Here is a 21,438-nt window from a genome sequence, read left to right as displayed (position 1 = left end):
AATATATTTCTAACAACATGTTTCTCAATAAAATCCCTTTGTCTCACCTTCTTTGTGGAGTTGATGGACGTCGACAGCAGGGAAACGAGCTTAGCCACCTCTTTGTTCTCCGACACATTTTTGTAATAATTCTTCATCGTTGTCGTAAAGGTCGTGTAGTTGGTTGGCTCCCTTTCCATCTTCCTATCACCATGTGATCCCTCAGAAGCAGCAACGCTGCCAATGCTCTGGCGTCTGTCATGGTGGCCGTCACGCTCTCCTGAGTGAGGACGCTCGTGCATGGCGCGTTTACGGTCCTTCTTCCACTGGGAGATTCCCTTAGCAACACTTACAACCATCTGGGCAGCCTGGAATAAGATATAAAATTGTAAGAAATATATCATCTTTGAAGTGCAAGGTTCTAAAAAAAAATTGTTAAACTCCACTTAATTTATAAGTCAGTGGTCAGCTAGGAGTCTTCCAGGGCATGCTTCCCTTCGCCATTCAATCTTTAGTAACTAGTACTTAATGAACAAGTAGCCATAGAATAGCATGATGTTTTGTATTGGCAAGTCTCATCAGTAGCATTTAATGATGCCTAGATATGAGGCTCAGTTCTGTTTTATTATAGCCAGCAGTACGTACAGCATTCGCCATACTTAATTAATTTCTGTACCTTATTGACGGTCTGTTGGACCTCGTCTAGGCCAGGAGTCATCACGATGTTCGGAATAGCCAGAGTGGCAAACGTCTTAAAGAATGGTCGGTTGTCCTTCTTCGCCTCTCCACCAAAACCACCGGACTCGCCTACAAGATACGAAAAATAATACAAGAGGCCCAAAAGGGCCTATGCTCTACTGGCATGGCTTTTGTGGTCATATCAATCCAGAGCATGTATGTATGGGTAAAAGGCAACAGACATATACTTTATGTTTTGTGTTTGGGTTACCTGAAAACGTAGCACGTTCAATATCTGAGCCCAGAAAGTATTGTAAGCAGACTAGTTGCATGAACTATTTTAATATGTGCCAAGTAAAAGTCATCTGACAAAAAAAAATGCTTTCAAAACTGTACTCATAGTAAAAATTTCTGTAGTTTTAAAAGTTAAAAAAAGTTGGTCAAAGTCAAGGGCATCCTAGGACAACATTGATCAATTTGAACAAACATTCACAATCAGTTGTGCTGAGATGGATGCACGAACACACAAAAAGATTTTCAAACCTTTCCAGATTTATGTTTACCAAACCTGTGAACCCTGGGTGAGGCCAGTAATGACACCAGGTGCATAACTTAAACATTCACAACCAATTTTGTTAAGATGAATGTGCAAACTACAGAACTTAAAGCTGAAAAAAGGCCTTTGGGTTTTCAACAAGAACAAGTCTCAAAAACCTAGACTTGCAAATTGTCTCACTTAACTCTAGACTTGAATTTACATGTACATGTAAACTTGGCTAAAAATAGAATTCGCTCATGCAGACCTGGCTAAAAATAGAAAGCATTTCTTTAAAACTTTCATGGCCCATAATCTAGGCATTTATGGACGGATCTGGCTGGTTTTCGAAAGGAACCGAGCTCTAATGGATATCTATATACTGTACAAGTTTCATCGAGATACAATCAAAACTGTATCGTGTTCACAAGCAATTGTTTACAGACGAACGCACGACCGCACGGATGCACGGATGCACATACTACGTACACATTACCATCGCATAAGCTCTTCTGGCCTTTGGCCAGTAGAGCTAAAAATGAAATATAGTGTTTGATGAATAGTGTCATACTTGACACAAAATGAGAAGATCTGTTCCATTATTCAAAACAGGAATATTTGAAAGTGTAATCCTTTAATGATACTCTGAAACACAAATATCTGCTTGTCATGTTCATTTTCAGACTCGTTTCCCATACTGAAATAGTTTAATTTATTTTCAATAAAGTAAACTTTGATATAATATTTCTGGATTACAGCATATTTAAATAAGACTAATTATTGCTACATGTCCAAGTTTTCCATACCAATGTAGTGGACCATTGAGCTTGAGGTGATCCTCTTCCTCATTGATTCCAGGGTGTTTTTGGTGACCTTGATCAGAGCCTCAAGGTTACGGTGGTTGAAATGGTTCAGGAGGTCCGCAGCAGCTTGCTCGATGTTCTCACGCTGTTCCCTCTTACGTTTAGCTGCAAGGTTTGCCTTTGAGGAGACTGGGCGCGACCGACGGCTGCTGGCCCTGCCTCCAGACCCTGTTGGGCTGCCCTCACGATGATCCTCTTCTGGAAAAATTATTGAAAAAATAATACAAGATTTTTCTTGTTTGTATACATTTGCAACATTTTAGTGTTATCTTTCTTTTACATTTTTTCTTATCCACCTCTTCCTTTTCCTAGTCCAGCTCAGCAAAATTATGCAACATCTCAATCAGCTCGGCAGAGGCCTCCTCCAAAACCAGACCCTAAATTCCCCTTTCCCTCACCCCTTGCTCTTTCCACCTTTCTCCCCTCCCTTACCCTTTTATCTTCTCCTCCACCACCTCTGTGGGCTCCTCAGATCAACCAATATCTCAATGAGCTCAGATGTAGCCTCCTTCACAACCAGACCCTATATTCCACTTCCCATCTTCCCTTGCTCTCCTATCCCTTACCCTCTTTCTTTTCCTCCACCACCTCATCCTCCTCCGGCTCTTCAAGGTCAAGCAACATCTCAATCAGCTCAGTTGCAGCCTCCTCCACAACCAGACTCTTTGTCTGCAGGATGTTTGCTCCCTTGTTACACAGGTTCTGAAACAGGGAAAAAAATAGTTAATAATAGTCATGATAAATGCATTTGAAGCGACTTTTAATATATGTGTGTTTAAGTCTTAGTGCAGCGTACACCATTCTTCTGCATTTAACTTGCATTCAGGTTAAAATTAACCAAGCGTCTTATGCTACGTGATCATTCTTGCAGAGGCACTTCCCGAAAATAAAAATTGCTCAATAATATATCTGAGTGGAGCCCATAAAGACGGAACACATAGTTTTAACAAGAATTGAATCATCCAAGTTCCTAATACTAGAATAGGATTCAGTTGTTCAAGTTGCTTAGTTGTTATTGTCTTTGCCAATTGTAAACCAAGTTTCAGTTGAAAATATTGTACATTCTTTAAGGTATGGCCATGGTGAAATCTGACGAAAATAATTTAAGGTCAAGGTGATGACAGTACCAAAACTGTTTGTCCTCGAAAAACACAAGAGCTTGATTAATATTGTTCGACTCTTCACGTACCTGTGTATTATCCAGGAACTCTTCCACAGTCCAGGGTTCCTCCTGGGGAAGCTGGCACAGCGTTGTGGCAGCCATCTCCTTGAGAACAGCATCAATACGGAACTCTGTCAGCTCGTTGGCACGCACCATCAACAGCTCCAGCTCTTCAAGACGCTTGTACACAGTCTGTGTAACACAGTGGATTGCAAGATTAAGTCAATGGAATACTGCTGTTTTGGAATTATGGCTTTGGATTTTACATGAATGATAAGTGAAGTCCAGGAAAGCTTATTGAAACCCGGATTGAAGGTTTGTCCATATGACAGATATGGGGACCACACGTTTAAGTTAACTTGTACAACCTCCCACACCCCACACCCTAATCTCCTTACCTGCAAATACTCCTGAATGTTAAGTGATGTCCAGGAAAGCTTATTGATGCCTGGTTCGATGGCATCATCTGCCCTACTGATATGGGGGCCCATCAATTCTTCAAATGCGGTCGGGATCTTCTTACGAACACGCTTGTTCTCCTGGAGCATCATCTGGGGGAGAGAAAATAGTTCAAGATCTGTTGCTTATGTTAAATATGCTGATACAAGACAGTATTTCTTAGGCAAGTCTTAATACACTCTTTGTAATGGCATGACTGACTTTCCCCATATGGTTTTAACTTGTGTTGTTTAAAAATAAAATAGGCAGATTTTCAACAGAATCAGAAAGCTTAACCACCCTACCAGCAGAGCGTTGTAGTTCTCCTTGTATTCCACCTGCTTGGTCCTCATCATCTTTGCGATGGGCGGAATGTCGAGCCCGAGACGGGCCATACACTCTGTCTCCCTTATCATGATCAGGATTTGGGGGTCAAAGTTCACATAGAGTTCGCCCGTATCTGGGTGCTTCACGAGCATGGATGCCTGCAGCCCCGACTTTGCAGTCTCCACCTGCAGGATGTAAGAGTTAACAGATTTGTTATGGTTGCCTCATTTATTGCATTTATGTTTGAGCACAAAAAGTTATTTAATCAACTGTCATGGGAGAATGGTTCTGGTTTTATGGACAAATTCAGGTCAAGTCAACCATTTTTTTCATGTACACAATACCATGTAAAGTCTCAAATCTATTATAGCAAAATTATGCTGTTTTACCAGTCTTAAAGATATAATCCGGAAAAATGCATTGTTGCAGCGAAAAAATTTCTACTGTCTTTGATAAGTTTAAACTAGTAAACTATGTGTAAATAAACAATGAAGCTTTAACCAAATCTTAGTGACAAATATTAACATTTGTAAATGGTTGAACAAATACATTAATTTTCACCATTATTTCTTATCCATAGTGAATGTTCAATACCTCAAAACTACGGAACAAAGGATGTTTTATAACTAAAATGCCTTTTTTACAATACATTATACAGAAGAAATATTTTAAAAATTTCTCAATTCAGTACATGTACATTTAATTAAAGGTTCAGGGTTTTGAGACTGGAGACCCTCAGTCAAGATTGGCCCTGGTCATGCAAACCATACCTGACGGAGCCATCCACGGTAGTAGAGTAGTTCAAACTCTAGGAGAACCTTGGCAAGCTTGTTGTAGCTCTTGATGATCTTCTTTGACTCTGCAGCATTCTCCAGAAGCTTGGGCTGCTGCTGGAACACCTCCATCGGCTCCTGGATACGCCGGAACAGCTGACGAGACCAAGATATCTTACCTGTTGGAAAGAATTTTGAATTTTGTTTTTGTTACTTAGTAAAAAACCCAGCAGGCACTGTATAAAACATGTCAAATACTACTATTTGTAAATGAAGCATTTCAAGTCCTTGATGTATTGAATCATTATGGCTATAAGTCCACCCTCATCGTACAAGTGCATTGCAACATCTATAGCCTGTCGATCTACTTACCACATCATAGGAAGCCGACTGCAGTCATCAGCAAATTGGAATATACTTTTGATGTATATCACCAGGACTACATAACAGAACAGGTGGACGCATACTCTCCCAAAGCATCCATACATGTACAGTTTACATTCGTTTTACATTAACCGACCAGTTAAACAGAAGCATTTGCTTTGGTAAAAACTGGCGAAAATGTTTAGTCATGGGTAAATATTTTTCCAAATTATTACTACAACTTACAAAAAAATATTAATGTATTTATATGATTTCTAAAACAAGATACTTTGAGCCTGTTTTAATATATGCTTAAAATATATATTGCACATTAATATATTTTATTCTTTAAACAGTATTTGTATAAATACCAGCAATTGGTGGCAGATCACGAGCCACGGGCGGCTCGTTCTTGTTCTTCTGGTAGATTCGTGACACCATCTCAATGTCCCGCCCATAGTGGGCAAGGATGCGTGTGTACTTCTCTTGTATTGGTAGCCCTGGCAGGTTCAGGCGCTCAAACTTGACCAGGAGGCTGATTGCTCGCTGTGTGGTCATGTTCTTGTCAAACTTTGCGTTCATGAAGTCACAGATTTGTTTCTGAAATATGAAATGAGACATTCATTCACAAATTTATTTTGGTAATATGATAAAGGGATATTTTATATTCATCTGCAAACTTTGTTTATCTTTGAAAGTATTGACTGATATATTTGTGTGAGGTATAAGACCAGGAAAACCACATTGTATCTGAACAAAGTAATAAATATTTAAAAAACACAGACAATATCAACTATAAAAAAAGGAAAAATATGTATAATCACTGTCAAGGGCTGACAATTTGTTGCAACTTTAAAACAGACTGACAAAATAGTACTTACATGAAGTTCCTTGACGGATCTTTGAAAATCCTCGAAGTCTTGGGCAAATTCCTGTTTCCTCTGGTCAAGAAAGTCATATGGTTTCTTCCGGATCTGGGTCTGCGTTACGCTGAACCGGTTTGCCATCAGCTCAATTCCTATAATATCATTTTAGATTTTACTCATATTGTGTTGTTTTTTTGTGAAGACAGCTAGGGGCTGATGCTGGTATATGAATCACTTTTCAGTATGTTACCAGGGTAGAAATCAGTACAGGTGTCCTGCTTGAGAGGCCATGAGATTTCCCCTCGTGGATATTAAACCTATAAGCATTTGGGTGAGAGGTAGACAGTTATACCATTAGACCACTCCCAATCAGGTGGGAATCAAGTCTATCAGCTTTTGGGTGAAAGGTGGACACCTATACCACGGCATCACTCTCACCCTGTTGGGGATTGAGCCCATAACCTCTTGGGCAAGAGGCAGAAACCTATACCACTAAATCACTCTCACCCTGTTGGGGATTGAGCCCATAACCTCTTGGGTGAGAGGTGGACACCTATACCACTAGATCATCCTCACCCTGTAGGAAATTGAACCCATAACCTCTTGGACAAGAGGCAGACCCCTAGACCACTACATAGCTTTAAACACTAATAAATAATACCATTATAACATTGCAGTTGAATACCCTATAAAAGATATGTTTAATATTTTGTTTTAAATCATTATTTACCATATGGTCAATAAGTACACAGTTGGAATTATGTAGTTTGTTTTTCAGCTCCTGATGATGTTATTCATATAAACCTACACCCTAACGTACCATACATGCCACATTTCTGAGAGGCTTCCCAGGGGATTTTGGTCTGAATTCAAGGGGATTTTGATATTACACCAGGGGATTTTTACGCGGCGAAATTTTTGCGCAATATCTGCATTTATAATATAAGAATAAATACAGAAAAACACTCTAATAACAATAATTTTTGGACTAAGTCATCATGGTCCTTCATGGAATTTCACACTCATAATAATATTATTGATGCTTTCCACTGTCAACCTGCAAGTTTTATTTTTTATTTTTTTAAATTCCAGGGGATATGGATCCCCGGCAAGGGACCAGGGTATGGGTCTGAATTCCGGGGGATTTTCCCCCCCCCCCCCCCCCGGGGGATATGGCATGTATGATGTACCCTCGGTGTGAACAAGTTAATAAATATGCTGGAATTTTAAAATACCTGAACCATTAAGACATAAAAATTATTTGCATTTCAGTTTATTAATTGACTAAAATTTAGTGTGTATTATTTTCAAGTTAAGTTGAAAGATTCAGTAAAATGATTCTTACCTTCAATCTTGGACTCTGACAGCGTCGAATACACGGAGAACACATCAAAGATCGCAATGATGTTCCTGAGCCGCTTGGTGAAGGTATCGAACTTCCCGAAGATGTACATCTCCGAAAACTCAAAAGGACGTTCGTTTGGCATCTTCTCGAGCTTTTCCTTTGTCTTATGGAAGCAGCGTTGGTATTCCTCGTTGAGACGAATACAGTCGTTGAGTTTCTTGATAACCTCCCCTGGGGGCTGGGTCCAGACAGTCTCACAACCATCATTCGTGATGTACGACTTGCACGCTGTGATCATCTGGTTTGTGATCTGGAAGACAAAGATTGATAAAATCTTAGTCAACATAGTAAAAAATACAGTCAATGAGTACAACTAAAACCATTTTCCACACTGTATTTCACTTCAGAAAAATTAACTTTGTTTCATTTGTAAAAAAAAGGTCATTCTAACTTTCAATTCGGATTTTCATAATTCAAGTTATAGTAATTCAAGCTATATCAATTTTAGTAGTGAGCACACTAAATAACAGTTAAACACCTCCACCTATTCAGCCCACTAACCTTGACAAACAATGAGGTCATCCTCTCCGAGGTGTTGTAGTAACGTGAGATGCTGTGGATCATGCGGATCGTGTTGATTAGCCCAGGAATCCCCTCAAGCATGCCAACAGGGTCGCTGTTGTACAGTGGGTCACAGAACTTCTCCAGGGTGTAGAGGAACTTGACATTGTCTTTAGCCTCATTGGCGGTGTCCGTGATGCGACGATCAAGCTCCTGCCATGTCTGTATGGGAAATTAAAGAGTTGTGATAAGTTAAATTTCACGTAAAGTAAATCCAAATACATTTTGTAACACGGCTACAACTAATTCTGTTCAAAATGTGTAAAAAAATCCACAAGTAACATGCATAGCTCTTATCAAATTGTTTCTTATATTTCATAATACATAATTAATGAACAATTAATGAATCTGGATATTAGAAATATACCATTCCAAAGTATTTCATTTTTTAAAACATACAGCCTAAATTGGAAAGATATGTGTACAGATGTAATGAGTATTAAATCAATAATGTTTTGTCACTGCACGAACCTTGATGAGTTTTGACTTGGCAGCGTGGAGGACGCCCAGCACAGCCTTTACATCGGACCCCTTTATCTGGTCAAGCAGGTAGTTGAACTTGGACATGCGTTTTTTCCAGTGGTCGAGCTCCGCACGGGGACCAATGTCATCAGCTTCTTTCCGCATCTGCTCACTTTCAGCCAACACCTAGAACATTTTAAATGACAGTCAACATATTTATACCATGAGTTAGTGGACAAGCATTCTTATTTTTTTCAACAAAAATCCTTGTAACAATTTAATTAAATACCTAAAAATGTAAGTAAGCAAAGAAACCAAGAGGGCCACAACAGCCCTCAGTGTGATGTCATCTACCTGAATATTATAGTTTTAAATGGGTAACAAGCTTTCAAAAGAAGGTGAATTTTGCCAAAGCTCTACGAGATCTGGTTGAAAAAAATGACCTGTCGAGGGAAGGAAAAAAAAAAAAAATTAATTATAGGACAAAATTGTTGACCCATCTTTCATGTTGTACTAAACAATTATAGGAGGCAAGTTTAATATACACCATCAATACCTCAATATTGGTTTAAATGATCCTAGCAAGAACCTCCATGATTGCATGTACTCTTACCCTATCTGCACATGACCATTTCCAGGGGTGAAATCAATCTGCTTCTTTATAAAATGTCACTCAGAACCAGTTCGCTGTAAGCCCTTTGATTTTAATTCTATGAATGAACTTCTATATGCGGCCCTTTTACATACCTGCTCAATCTGCTTGATCCAGACCTCCATGCAGGCCTCAATACCCTCAAGGGCATCCGTGCTGTTGGCGACGGCCTGGTAGTCAGCAGGGGACTGGATGCGTGAGAGGTCGTATGTCTCACAGGGCTTCAACTGAACCTTCTCATTCAGGCTCTCTTGTGCTCCTTGCAATGAAGACAAGATCAGAATTGAGGGAGACAGCTTTGATACCTTTTTAAATACAACCCACAATGTTGTTACTTGTGACCAGGATGTCCGCATGGATTAGCTGCAATTTTCCATTCACTGACTGTCTTATTTGAGGAACTTTGACTTGTTTTGGCCACATTTGTTTCACTTCTTTATGGATAAATGTTATCATAGTTTGATTTAAATATAAGTTAATGCATAAAGAAAATTCTTAGGGGCCTCATGAAGAGTGCAGAAAATGTGATCATGGAACCTGTGCATCAAACAGCTAAACTATGCCAAAACTGCTTTCATTTGGCATATATACAATGTAGTTATGTAGTTATATGTTCAATGTTGAAGTTTTTTACAACTTTTGGGCCTGATCCAATAAAGGATCTTAGTCATAACTTAAATAATCGTAAATCTCAACAAACTGTCTCAATGGCAACAAGTCTGTTTTTGTTTTATTTCTTTAACTTTGAGTTCAACTAATTCACCCCAACAACATAACCCTAAAGTTTCATGACCCTAGGTCATATAGTTTTAGAGTTTGAATATGCCAATTTAATGACACAAATTTGCATAATTCTTACGGATGGAATCACACACAGACGCACAGATAGACAAGGGCAGATCTGTATGCCCCCCTTTAAGTGGGGGGCATAAAAAATCTACTTGGTTATCCTCACTCACCCACAAGCACAGACACAAAGGAATCAAGAGTGTTTAGGAAATCAATCCTGGTCTGAACAGCTCCCTTTGACTCTAGCGCACCCCAACCCTTGTCGAGACTCTTGAGGGCAGGGATAAAGATGGATGAAAGCAGGTGCTCGACAGCGGACAACAGTCCCGCTCCATTCTTCCCATGGCCGTTCGTGTCCAGGATGGTGAAGTTGATCTCCTGGAAATCATATTGATGGGAATAAATGATGGTCATGTATTCAAATGTTTGCCTGTTTTTCTCCATCAACCAAGAAGCATGACATCACTGCACATTAAAAACTTCATAAGGAAAGGAAACACTCATTGAATTCTACCATGAAGTTTCCAAGGTTATGTAGTCAACAAACATTTAAGGCCACATTAATTTGTACTTTCTTATGCTTTTTGCCATAGTGAAAACTTGGTACATAGGTTTCATACTTAACCATACCTTGACCATCGTCTGTTCGTTGATGGCTGCGTTCGGGTCACCCGTCTTCAAGAAAAGCAGACAGGTGCCCTTCAGAGGAATGTCAGACCCATTGGCCACAAACACCTTGGGCTTCAGCTGGCGGGCGGGCTTCGTCTGTGGCGGACCAACCTTCATTTGCTCCACTGGAAAAGTAAGCGAGTAAGTTAATAATTAAATATCAATTTATGTGATGCATGAAAAAAGAAAGGCAATTTTTATTTGTTTAAAAGGAAATATTTTTTTATGGCATCAAATCTGTACTTTCTGTGTATAACATAATAATTGAAGAGCACAGTTGCCAAAACTGATGGCATTGTTTTTTTCTCCATTCAGCTGAGGAATTACTCAAGTCATGCAATTTGTTTATAAATAGTATGTCATCATGGTAATGAGTAAGGGAGGTTAAAAAGGTTTTTTTTCCACAACTTCACAACTGCTACCGCCTTCACCAACACTGACACCAAGGCCGCGGTAAAACCTCAACTCTTCTTCTATGACAAAACGCTACTTTGCAACTCTTTTCTAAAATCTATGGATTTAACAGAACAGCTAATAGCCTATCATGAAGCATTGTAGCCCTTGTATTGTTCATTCCTTGTATATGGTTTAGCATGATACATATCCAATACCATATTATTGAATGATTTATAATCTAAGACTATCTATTGCCTTATATAATGTATATATTCCCTAGGATTAAGCTTCTCTGAATTACTTATGCTACACACAGATTAAACCTATATATTATATTGTGTAAAATTAATTCCATTTAATATGCAGATCAGCATTATCCCGTCACTGAATCAAAACAGGCTTGGGATATAAAGTGTGATGTATTAAATATCTAAAAACATTTTCAGGTCATTGAATGGGGTAAAGTCTTTAAAAATGTGACCTTAAGTGAATGAGGTCAATGTGTCCTTTTGTTCTATACTAAAGTTCAAAAAACACAAATAAGGTTTCATGTCTAAGAAATAAATGCACTCATGATACATGTAGATTTTCTATACAAGTAATACAGAACAATGACTATCAACAGAAAATTCTATTGATTATGCAAAGTTAACATAACTTTTAAATTGATTAAAATAAGAAAACTATTTTGTCAGTTTTTGAGTTATGGCCATTGTGAAAGAATTTGCACAATGACGCCTACGATGCTGACAGCAACAATGACAACCAGGCTATGACAATATCTCAGTTTTATTCTTTGAAAAACATACAAGCTTAAAATGAGGGAGTGAACTATATAAGTAATAAAAAAAGGAAGACAAAAAGTTCAGGTAATGTTAGTATAATGGAGATGTTATTGTTATCAACAGCACAAATGGTTACACTTATACACAAATAAAGATTCTAGTCCAACAAAAATACAACTGATATATTTCGAAAACCCACACAATGGACACGGCAATGACCACCCTGACATAAAAAGTCACAACTTTTAGACCACCCTGACATATGTATTACTGTAAGACCACTCTGACATAAATATACATAACTTATGGACCACACTGACATAAATATTCATAACTGTTTGACCACCCTTACATTAATATTCATAACTGTTTGACCACCCTGACATAAATATTCATAACTGTTTGACCACCCTGACATAAATATTCATTACTGTTAGACCACCCTTACATAAATATTCATTACTGTTAGACCACCCTTACATAAATATTCATAACTGTTAGACCACCCTTACATAAATATTCATTACACTTAGACCACCCTGGCATAAATATTCATTACTGTAAGACCACCCTGACATAAATATTCACTACTGTCAGACCAACCTGACATAAATATTCATAACTGTTAGACCACCCTGACATAAATATTCATTACTGTTAGACCACTCTGACATAAATATTCATTACTGTTAGACCACCCTTACATAAATATTCATTACTGTTAGACCACCCTTACATAAATATTCATAACTGTTAGACCACCCTTACATAAATATTCATTACACTTAGACCACCCTGGCATAAATATTCATTACTGTAAGACCACCCTGACATAAATATTCACTACTGTCAGACCAACCTGACATAAATATTCATAACTGTTAGACCACCCTGACATAAATATTCATTACTGTAAACCACTCTGACATAAATATTCATTACTGTTAGACCACTCTGACATAAATATTCACTACTGTAAACCACCCTGACATAAATAATCATTACTGTTTGACCACCCTTACATAAATTATTCACTACTGTTAGACCACTCTGACATAAATATTCATTACTGTTAGACCACTCTGACATAAATATTCATAACTGTTAGACCACTCTGACCTAAATATTCACTTCTGTTAGAACACTCTGACATAAATATTCATAACTGTTAGACCACCCTTACATAAATACTCATAACAGTCAGACCACCCTGACATAAATATTCATAACTGTCAGACCAACCTTACATAAATACTCATAACAGTCAGACCACCCTGACATAAATATTCATAACTGTTAAACCACTCTGACATAAATATTCATTACTGTTCGACCACCTTTACATAAATAATCATTACTGTTTGACCACCCTTACATAAATTATTCACTACTGTTAGACCACTCTGACATAAATATTCATAACTTACATAAATATTCATTACTGTAAGACCACCCTTACATAAATATTCATAACTGTTAGACAACCATTACATAAATATTCATAACTGTTAGACCACCCTTACATAAATATTTATTACTGTTAGACCACCTTTTCATAAATATTCATTACTGTTAGACCACCCTTACATAAATATTCATTACTGTTAGACTACCCTGACATAAATATTCAAAACAGTTAGACCACCCTTACATAAATATTCATAACAGTTAGACCACCCTTACATAAATATTCATTACTGTTAGACCACTCTGACATAAATATTCATTACTTTTAGACCACCCTTACATAAATATTCATTACTGTTAGACCACCCTTACATAAATATTCATTACTGTTAGACCACCCTTACATAAATATTCACTACTGTTAGACCACCCTTACATAAATATTCATTACTGTTAGACCACCCTTACATAAATATTCATTACACTTAGACCACCCTGACATAAATATTCACAACAGTTAGACAACCCTGACTTAAATATTCATAACAGTTAGACCACTCTGACATAAATATTCATAACTGTTAGACCACCTTTACATAAATATTCACAACAGTAAGACCACCCTTACATAAATATTCATTACTGTTAGACCACCCTTACATAAATTTTTAATACACTTATACCACCCTGACATAAATATTCACAACAGTTAGACAACCCTGACTTAAATATTCATAACAGTTAGACCACCCTGACATAAATATTCATAACTGTTAGTCCACCCTTACATAAATATTCACTACAGTTAGACCACCCTGACTTAAATATTCATAACAGTTAGACCACCCTTACATAAATATTCATAACTGTAAGACCACCCTTACATAGATATTCATAACTGTTAGACAACCCTTACATAAATATTCATTATACTTAGACCACCCTGACAAAAATATATCAAAAACAGCAAAACGAAGAAATATTAGACATATTCCCGGTAAAAGCTTCTTATAAAATACTGTAAGGTTACTAAAGAAATATCAAAATATAAATGCCATGTGTATTAAAATGTTATAATTTATAACATATTTGAGTTCTTCACAATGTGTTTTATATATTATACTACTGAATATCCGTGTCATGCATAATGCATGCAATACTGATTGGGTACTGCTACCATGCCATTTAAGCTATGATGCCATAGTAACATAAAAAAAAATAACCATACCAACCATAGGTGGCAGTTACAGTCAGGCATTTATATATATATATATAAAACACAAAAAAATGTCTCCAAGACTGTTTTTCACCCATTTTTTAAGTAATTAAACAAAAAATGGTCATATACCTGCATTTGAAATTATTAAATTGTTCTGCTTATTAATTTAGTTTTATCAAAATGGTCTTGAAAACCGTATAATATATAACAAACCACCATCTCTGGCTGACTGATATCACCACCTATGGTATCAACCTATGGGTAGGGAAAAGTAGGAGGGTGGTTGAGAAAAAAAGGCAACCTGATTTAGGATACAATTTAGAAACCCAAACTGAGCTATCTTTACATGCACTCCACGCTCACTAATTACTTGTAGTTAATTGTGGCAAAAACAAAGAACATTATTATGCTATGCATAGCTTTAAGCTTACTGCATTTTCTGTCATTTTTTGACTAATTATCTCGATGGTTAGAATTATCTTCTCTTGACTTGTTTAAAATAGAAATTGTTGAAAAAAGTGTCTAGAGATCTTTTCAATGGTTTCACAGTAATTCTATTTACTTTAAGAACAGTAGGGCACATACAATGTATAGTCAGGCTTATAAACTATATTTTTAATAAAAAAAACATCATCAGTATCATTTGTTTTGCCACTAAATGACCTGTTGTCATTAAACAGTGTATGACATCAGCATATTTTTATACAAATCCAGGAACCACAAGCCTCTTTGAGCTGAAAACCCCAGCAGGATATATTTAAAATGTGATAGCTCAGTTTGGGTGAAGCATGTAATAATTATATGACTATTATAGGTAGAAGGGTAGAAGGCCTAAAACAAGGGGAGATAATATTTTTTAAGCGTACATGGGTTACTCTTCTTTCTCTCTTCTGGCTGATGAAGCTTGAATCCGACGGCTGAAATACGAACACGATCATACAGACATACAAGTGGACAAAGGGAACAGCTTGTCGTACATGGAAGGTTTGGGGGCAATGATACATTATATAGGAGTTGATATTATATAAGGTATGACACAAAACCCCTAAATCCAGTGAAAATGATGTTGTTTAAGCCCTGGTCTAACAAATGTGACAGGAATATGTTTAATCAAACATGTTACAGTAATTAGGAAGAACAAATAGGATTTGATTTTATAAAGCTGATGTCAATTACATAGTTCACAAAATTTGCACCAGTGTTTCAGATTATTTTGTTATTAAATGAGCAAAGAAGTGTTTAAACCTTTATTTTAATTATGCCTAACTAAACCGTTCAACTGGTTGCAGCATATAGCTGCCAATTAAATTTTTAAAGTAAATCAAAATTAACTGTTGGTGTGAAGGTCTCTATATTAGCCAGTGCACATGTACAAAATGTTGAATTACTCAGTTATTAAAAACAATTAATGAGTCTAAATGGACCTTTGATAGTCATTCTCATCTGAGAGGCTTTTTTAATGATTAAATCAGAATGCTATTGGTGGAGACATGGACGTAAACACTAGGAAAGGTGAAGGTGCAATCACACACAAGCATATGGATAATACTGTAATAATCATTGAGCACTAACCATTTCTTTAGGGCATTTATTGCATGCAGAAATGTAAATGTGTTTTTCCTAGATGTCTAAATATCTAATCTGGCGACACACACTACTAATGTTATGCTTTATTATGAATCTTCAACGTGTAAAATACTTTGTTTTTTACTCAGAATTGACAAAAAAAGTAAACAATTGATGGATATTGGAACAATATTTCAAACAATAAATGTAGCAAAGAAAGTATTGTACACTAACCCCCTTATTAACATTATGTACTACAAATAACGAACTGTATTAATTATAAAAAATGTTCATTGTTTAAAAACATGATCTGAGCACAGAAAACATGAACAATATATATTGAAACTTCCACCCACAAATCTTGATAGGGTACAATATTTGAGCCACACTGGTAAAAAGCCCATGCCCTACCATGATGTTCCTTGTCCTCGGGCTCCTGGTAGTAAAACATCAGCTGGCTGATCCCCGCTTTGCCTTTAGGATCCAGGAACAGGTCCATCGTCTCAATCTGGGGGTAAAAAAGGATTCATGTTAATGAAAAAGTTACAACTGCAAAACAGAATATCCATTTAAAACATATTCATGTATGTCTCTCTACTTATAAGTAATTCCATTTCACAGGTTTAAATGTACACAGAGACAACTGGAGTAATTATACAAAAACCCACTTGTCTACCTCGTAGATATCATCCTGAGACATGCATGTGTCAGGGCAAAGAATCAAATTTTAACCACTGTGCTAAATGGATAATTGAAATCAGACAAAAGACAGAATCGAAACAAGACATGAACTTGTCTGTGTAGGTGCAAACAAGACATGAACTTGTATTTGTAGCAACAAACAAGACTCAACTTGTCTGTGTATCTACAAACAAGACATGAACTTGTATGTGTAGCTACAAACAAGACTCAACTTGTCTGTGTATCTACAAACAAGACATGAACTTGTATGTGCAGCTACAAACAAGACTCAAAATTGTCTAAGTAGCTATTATCAAGACATGAACTTGTACATGATGTTACAAACAAGACATGAACTTGTATGTGTAGCTACAAACAAGACATGAACTTGTATGTGTAGCTACAAACAAGACATGAACTTGTATGTGTAGCTACAAACAAGACTCAAAATTGTCTAAGTAGCTATAATGCTAGGTTTACATCTGGCCACGATCTCCCCGATTAGCCAGAGGCTAAAAAATCGGGGAGCTCTACGATTAAATGGTCTACTCCACGTTCTGTTACGCTTCCTTACGAAATCAGCACGTTTTGTTGCGCTCTACTGCGCTTTGCTACGATCGAGCCCACGATTTGCATCACGTTCTGTTACGCTTTGTTGCGATCAACACGATTGGCTTCCACGCTCCACCACGTTCCGTTACGTCCGGTTAAGATCTCCCACGATAAAGCCGCTTTGTTGCGATCTCCTGCGATTTGACTTACGATTTGAGACAAATGACCACGTTTTACGTCACGATTTGATATTTAAACAAGAAATAATTCACTTTAGGCTTATTATTCGCAACAATGAACCAGCTGGATATAGACGATCCTGAATTGGCTGTTTTAATTTACGCATATATTGTTGAACGAAAGAAAAGGTCACAGCATACACGTGATATAAATATCGGATTAGAAGTCAAAAGAAGAAATAGAAAGCCTAGGTCATGCTGGGTTAAGCCATGGTTAAGTGTTGAAAGTAGGCTTCAATATGGACATTACACACAACTATTAAACCCCGAACTCCGGTGTCGGGATGTCGGAGCATCTTCAATTTCTTTTGGAACCTTTTCGTTTCGCTGGCATGATTAAACTGATAGAGTACCAGTAGATAAAGCTGCGTGGAAATCGTGGCTATCGTGAGGAAACGTGTTGGAGCGTGTCAGAGCGTATCAGAACGTGAACGACAATCGGGGATACCGTAGGAGAGCGTGACGCAACGTGGAGCAATAAATGATAGAAAAGTGTATATCGTAACAGATCGTGGTAGATCGTAGCAGAGCGTGGAGCTATCGTGAGACGTCGCAGCGAAGCGGGATGAAAAAATGTGTCCACGCTGGTCCCGATCTGTTGCGATTGTACTCCACGTTCTCTTACGCTTCGTTACGTTCCATTACATTTTGTTATGAAGGCCACGCTCTGTCAGGATTAGAAAATGAATCGCAGCAATCGTGGTAAAATATAAGTTTGATTTAAAATCTGTCCCGATGCCCACGATGTCCCCGATTCAACCACGTTCCGTTACGCTCCCCCACGATCACCCCGATTCGACTCCACGCTCTGTTACGTTCGCCACGATGCTCTGGAATCGGGGACATCGTGGTAATCGTGGCCTAATGTAAAACTAGCATAATCAAGACATGAACTTGAACATGATGCTACAAACAAGACATGAATTTGTATGTGTAGCTACAAACAAGACATGAACTTGTACATGATGCCACAAACAACACATGAACTTGTATGTGTAGCTACAAACAAGACATGAACTTGTACATGATGCTACAAACAAGACATGAACTTGTACATGATGCTACAAACAAGACATGAACTTGTACGTGTAGCTACAAACAAGACATGAACTTGACCATGATGCTACAAACAAGACATCAACTTGTATGTGTAGCTACAAACAATACATGAACTTGTACATGATGCTACAAACAAGACATCAACTTGTATGTGTAGCTACAAACAATACATGAACTTGTACATGATGCTACAAACAAGACATGAACTTGTATGTGTAGCTACAAACAAGACATGCACTTATACGTGTAGCTACAGACAAGACATGAACTTGTACATGTAGCTACAAACAAGACATGAACTTGTTTGCGATGCTACATACAAGACATGAACTTGTGTGTGTAGCTACAAACAAGACATGAACTTGTATGTAATGCTACAAACAAGACATGAACTTGTACATGTAGCTACAAACAAGACATGAACTTGTTTGCGATGCTACATACAAGACATGAACTTGTGTGTGTAGCTACAAACAAGACATGAACTTTATATGATGCTACAAACAAGACATGAACTTGTATGTGTAGCTACAAACAAGACATTAACTTGTACATCATGCTACAAACAAGACATGAACTTGTATGTGTAGCTACAAACAAGACATGCACTTATACGTGTAGCTACAAACAAGACATGAACTTGTACATGTAGCTACAAACAAGACATGAACTTGTTTGCGATGCTACATACAAGACATGAACTTGTGTGTGTAGCTACAAACAAGACATGAACTTGCATGTAATGCTACAAACAAGACATGAACTTGTACATGTAGCTACAAACAAGACATTTATTTGTTTGCGATGCTACATACAAGACATGAACTTGTGTGTGTAGCTACAAACAAGACATGAACTTTATATGATGCTACAAACAAGACATGAACTTGTATGTGTAGCTACAAACAAGACATTAACTTGTACATCATGCTACAAACAAGACATGAACTTGAACATGTAGCTACAAACAAGACATGAACTTTACGTGATGCTACAAACAAGACATGAACTTGTATGTGTAGCTACAACCAAGACATGAACTTGTACATGATGCTACAAACAAGACATGCACTTATACGTGTAGCTACAAACAAGACATGAACTTGTATGTGTAGCTACAAACAAGACATGAACTTGTATGTGTAGCTACAAACAAGACATTAACTTTTACGTGATGCTACAAACAAGACATGAACTTGTATGTGTAGCTACACACAAGACATGAACTTGTACATGATGCTACAAACAAGACATGCACTAATATGTGTAGCTACAAACAAGACATGAACTTGTATGTGTAGCTACAAACAAGACATGAACTTGTACGTGTAGCTACAAACAAGGCATAAACTTGTATGTGTAGCTACAAACAAGAAATGAATTTTTAACCTAAATTTCACTATTAAAGTAATAACACAAAACTCCTGACATCGTATGAGAGTTCCCGTAGCATGGCACCCTCCACCTCATTGAGTTCTGCAACCTTTTTCTTACTGGATTGAACTACATCCTCACATTCGACTCTTCCTTAAACAACATATTACCTCGATCAGCTCCAAGATTGGCATGGTGACCAAGACAAACTGCTAATTTTTGACCTGCAAATTTTAACAATAATAATACTAAAATAATGACATCATACCTGAGATCCTTCAAGGACGGCATCTTCAACCTCAGAGAGTTCAAGACCGAGGCTGTCAGCAACCGTCTGCAGGATGTAGATGTGGCGGTCATCCAGATGCTGCCTCTTCGCCTCTCGCTCCTCCTTCAACTTTTGCTGAATTGACAAAAAACAGTTTCAGTTAATGGCAAATGACTTTGTCTTTGCTACTTCAGGTGCCATGGTCGTGCACACCTGTTTGCTATGTATCCAAATTTCCAGTGAAAGATATAAAACAAATCCAAAATGCCTGGGTTTGATGAAAATAATCTGCATTTTTCGGGGATTACCAGGAAAACTGTGTGAGAAAGGTTTTAGCTGTAAAAACGATAATAATTATGAGGGTGGTTTGTTACACAAAATCTTGCAGTAAGCTGTATGCAACAAATCCTAAAAGAAATCGTAGGTTACGTTAGACAGCCTTTCTCACTAAATATCTCCCATGACTACAGTTCTGTTGCCTTGATGTTAATGCTATTTTGCTTCAGGTCGTTGCATAGAAAATCTGCATCTAAAATGAACCCTTAGTGGATATTCTAGAGGTGAGGGTTAACCTTTCCCCATGTTTAACTATTGGTTGACTGTAAATCCATTCGTAACCAAAGTTATGTTCTATCTTGGAGGGCCCTAATTTGGTATTCTCAAATAGTGCTTTGTCTACACAAGCCTGCTTTCATAGTGTGTTTATAGTTACTGCCAAGGCCAACCAGGACGTTACATCCATGTCTTGCAAATAGCTAGAATATCAACAGTAATATTCATCAGTATTAATCAAAACCTAAATAAGTGGCATCTTTCATACAGAAATGTCTTATCTTTCCTGCATGATATGACAGCAGTTTGTGGTGGAAGAGGCTTTTTTAAGAAGTTTTAAGATTATTGATCTTTAAATGAATTCGTCCTGTGAAAGTATTTTTTAATTTTGAATTATTACATTGTCAAGGACTTTGCTAAAATGAAAGATAACGCAAATGCCTAACTTATACCATATCTATTTATGAGAAAGCTCTTTAAGAGGAAAATATTTAATTATCAACAGGCATGATTAGATCACAAAATTCCCCATATGATTATACTGTTTAGTATTAACAGTATGCTGGTAATATTTACATAAGATATAACAGAATTAAACAGTCCCTAGTAACAGCCAACATATCGACTTGTTCAACATGACAATTGAGAAAATTTGTTTGACTTAACCTGCAAAATCAATTTGAAGAATATGTTTCGCTATAGAATTATTTGTAGACTGATTTGACTCATTTTGAGGCCTTAGAACTTTTCACAAAGGCAAATAAAAGTTCTTTAAATAAACAATACTTCAACAAAATTAGTTACCATTTTCTTACAAC

At 37.2% G+C, this 21,438-nt stretch overlaps 1 protein-coding gene across 7 annotated transcripts in view; it reads right to left on the bottom strand.

Annotated features, from left to right (window-relative positions):
* The window catches only part of LOC128242778 (dynein axonemal heavy chain 5-like), a 109,099-nt gene that overhangs the window by 47,886 nt on the left and 39,775 nt on the right, over positions 1 to 21,438 (bottom strand). For 6 of the 7 annotated variants that reach the window (XM_052960091.1, XM_052960092.1, XM_052960096.1 and 3 more), the window contains exons 2-20: positions 20,069 to 20,203; positions 16,307 to 16,403; positions 15,196 to 15,246; positions 10,484 to 10,647; positions 10,024 to 10,231; positions 9,160 to 9,323; positions 8,422 to 8,598; positions 7,891 to 8,112; positions 7,330 to 7,639; positions 6,000 to 6,136; positions 5,490 to 5,718; positions 4,753 to 4,934; positions 3,961 to 4,167; positions 3,616 to 3,768; positions 3,245 to 3,409; positions 2,622 to 2,757; positions 1,999 to 2,253; positions 656 to 786; positions 48 to 347 (exon numbers count right to left, since the gene is read on the bottom strand). In XM_052960091.1, coding sequence (XP_052816051.1) covers positions 48 to 347; positions 656 to 786; positions 1,999 to 2,253; positions 2,622 to 2,757; positions 3,245 to 3,409; positions 3,616 to 3,768; positions 3,961 to 4,167; positions 4,753 to 4,934; positions 5,490 to 5,718; positions 6,000 to 6,136; positions 7,330 to 7,639; positions 7,891 to 8,112; positions 8,422 to 8,598; positions 9,160 to 9,323; positions 10,024 to 10,231; positions 10,484 to 10,647; positions 15,196 to 15,246; positions 16,307 to 16,403; positions 20,069 to 20,203 — 3,423 coding nt within the window. The remainder of the gene's footprint in view (positions 1 to 47; positions 348 to 655; positions 787 to 1,998; positions 2,254 to 2,621; positions 2,758 to 3,244; positions 3,410 to 3,615; positions 3,769 to 3,960; positions 4,168 to 4,752; positions 4,935 to 5,489; positions 5,719 to 5,999; positions 6,137 to 7,329; positions 7,640 to 7,890; positions 8,113 to 8,421; positions 8,599 to 9,159; positions 9,324 to 10,023; positions 10,232 to 10,483; positions 10,648 to 15,195; positions 15,247 to 16,306; positions 16,404 to 20,068; positions 20,204 to 21,438) is intronic. The other variant, XM_052960097.1, reaches the window with a different exon arrangement.

This window comes from Mya arenaria, chromosome 8 (assembly GCF_026914265.1).
Source record: "Mya arenaria isolate MELC-2E11 chromosome 8, ASM2691426v1".
In the NCBI taxonomy this organism is placed as follows: domain Eukaryota; kingdom Metazoa; phylum Mollusca; class Bivalvia; order Myida; family Myidae; genus Mya; species Mya arenaria.
This window is presented reverse-complemented; position numbering and strand designations above follow the sequence as displayed.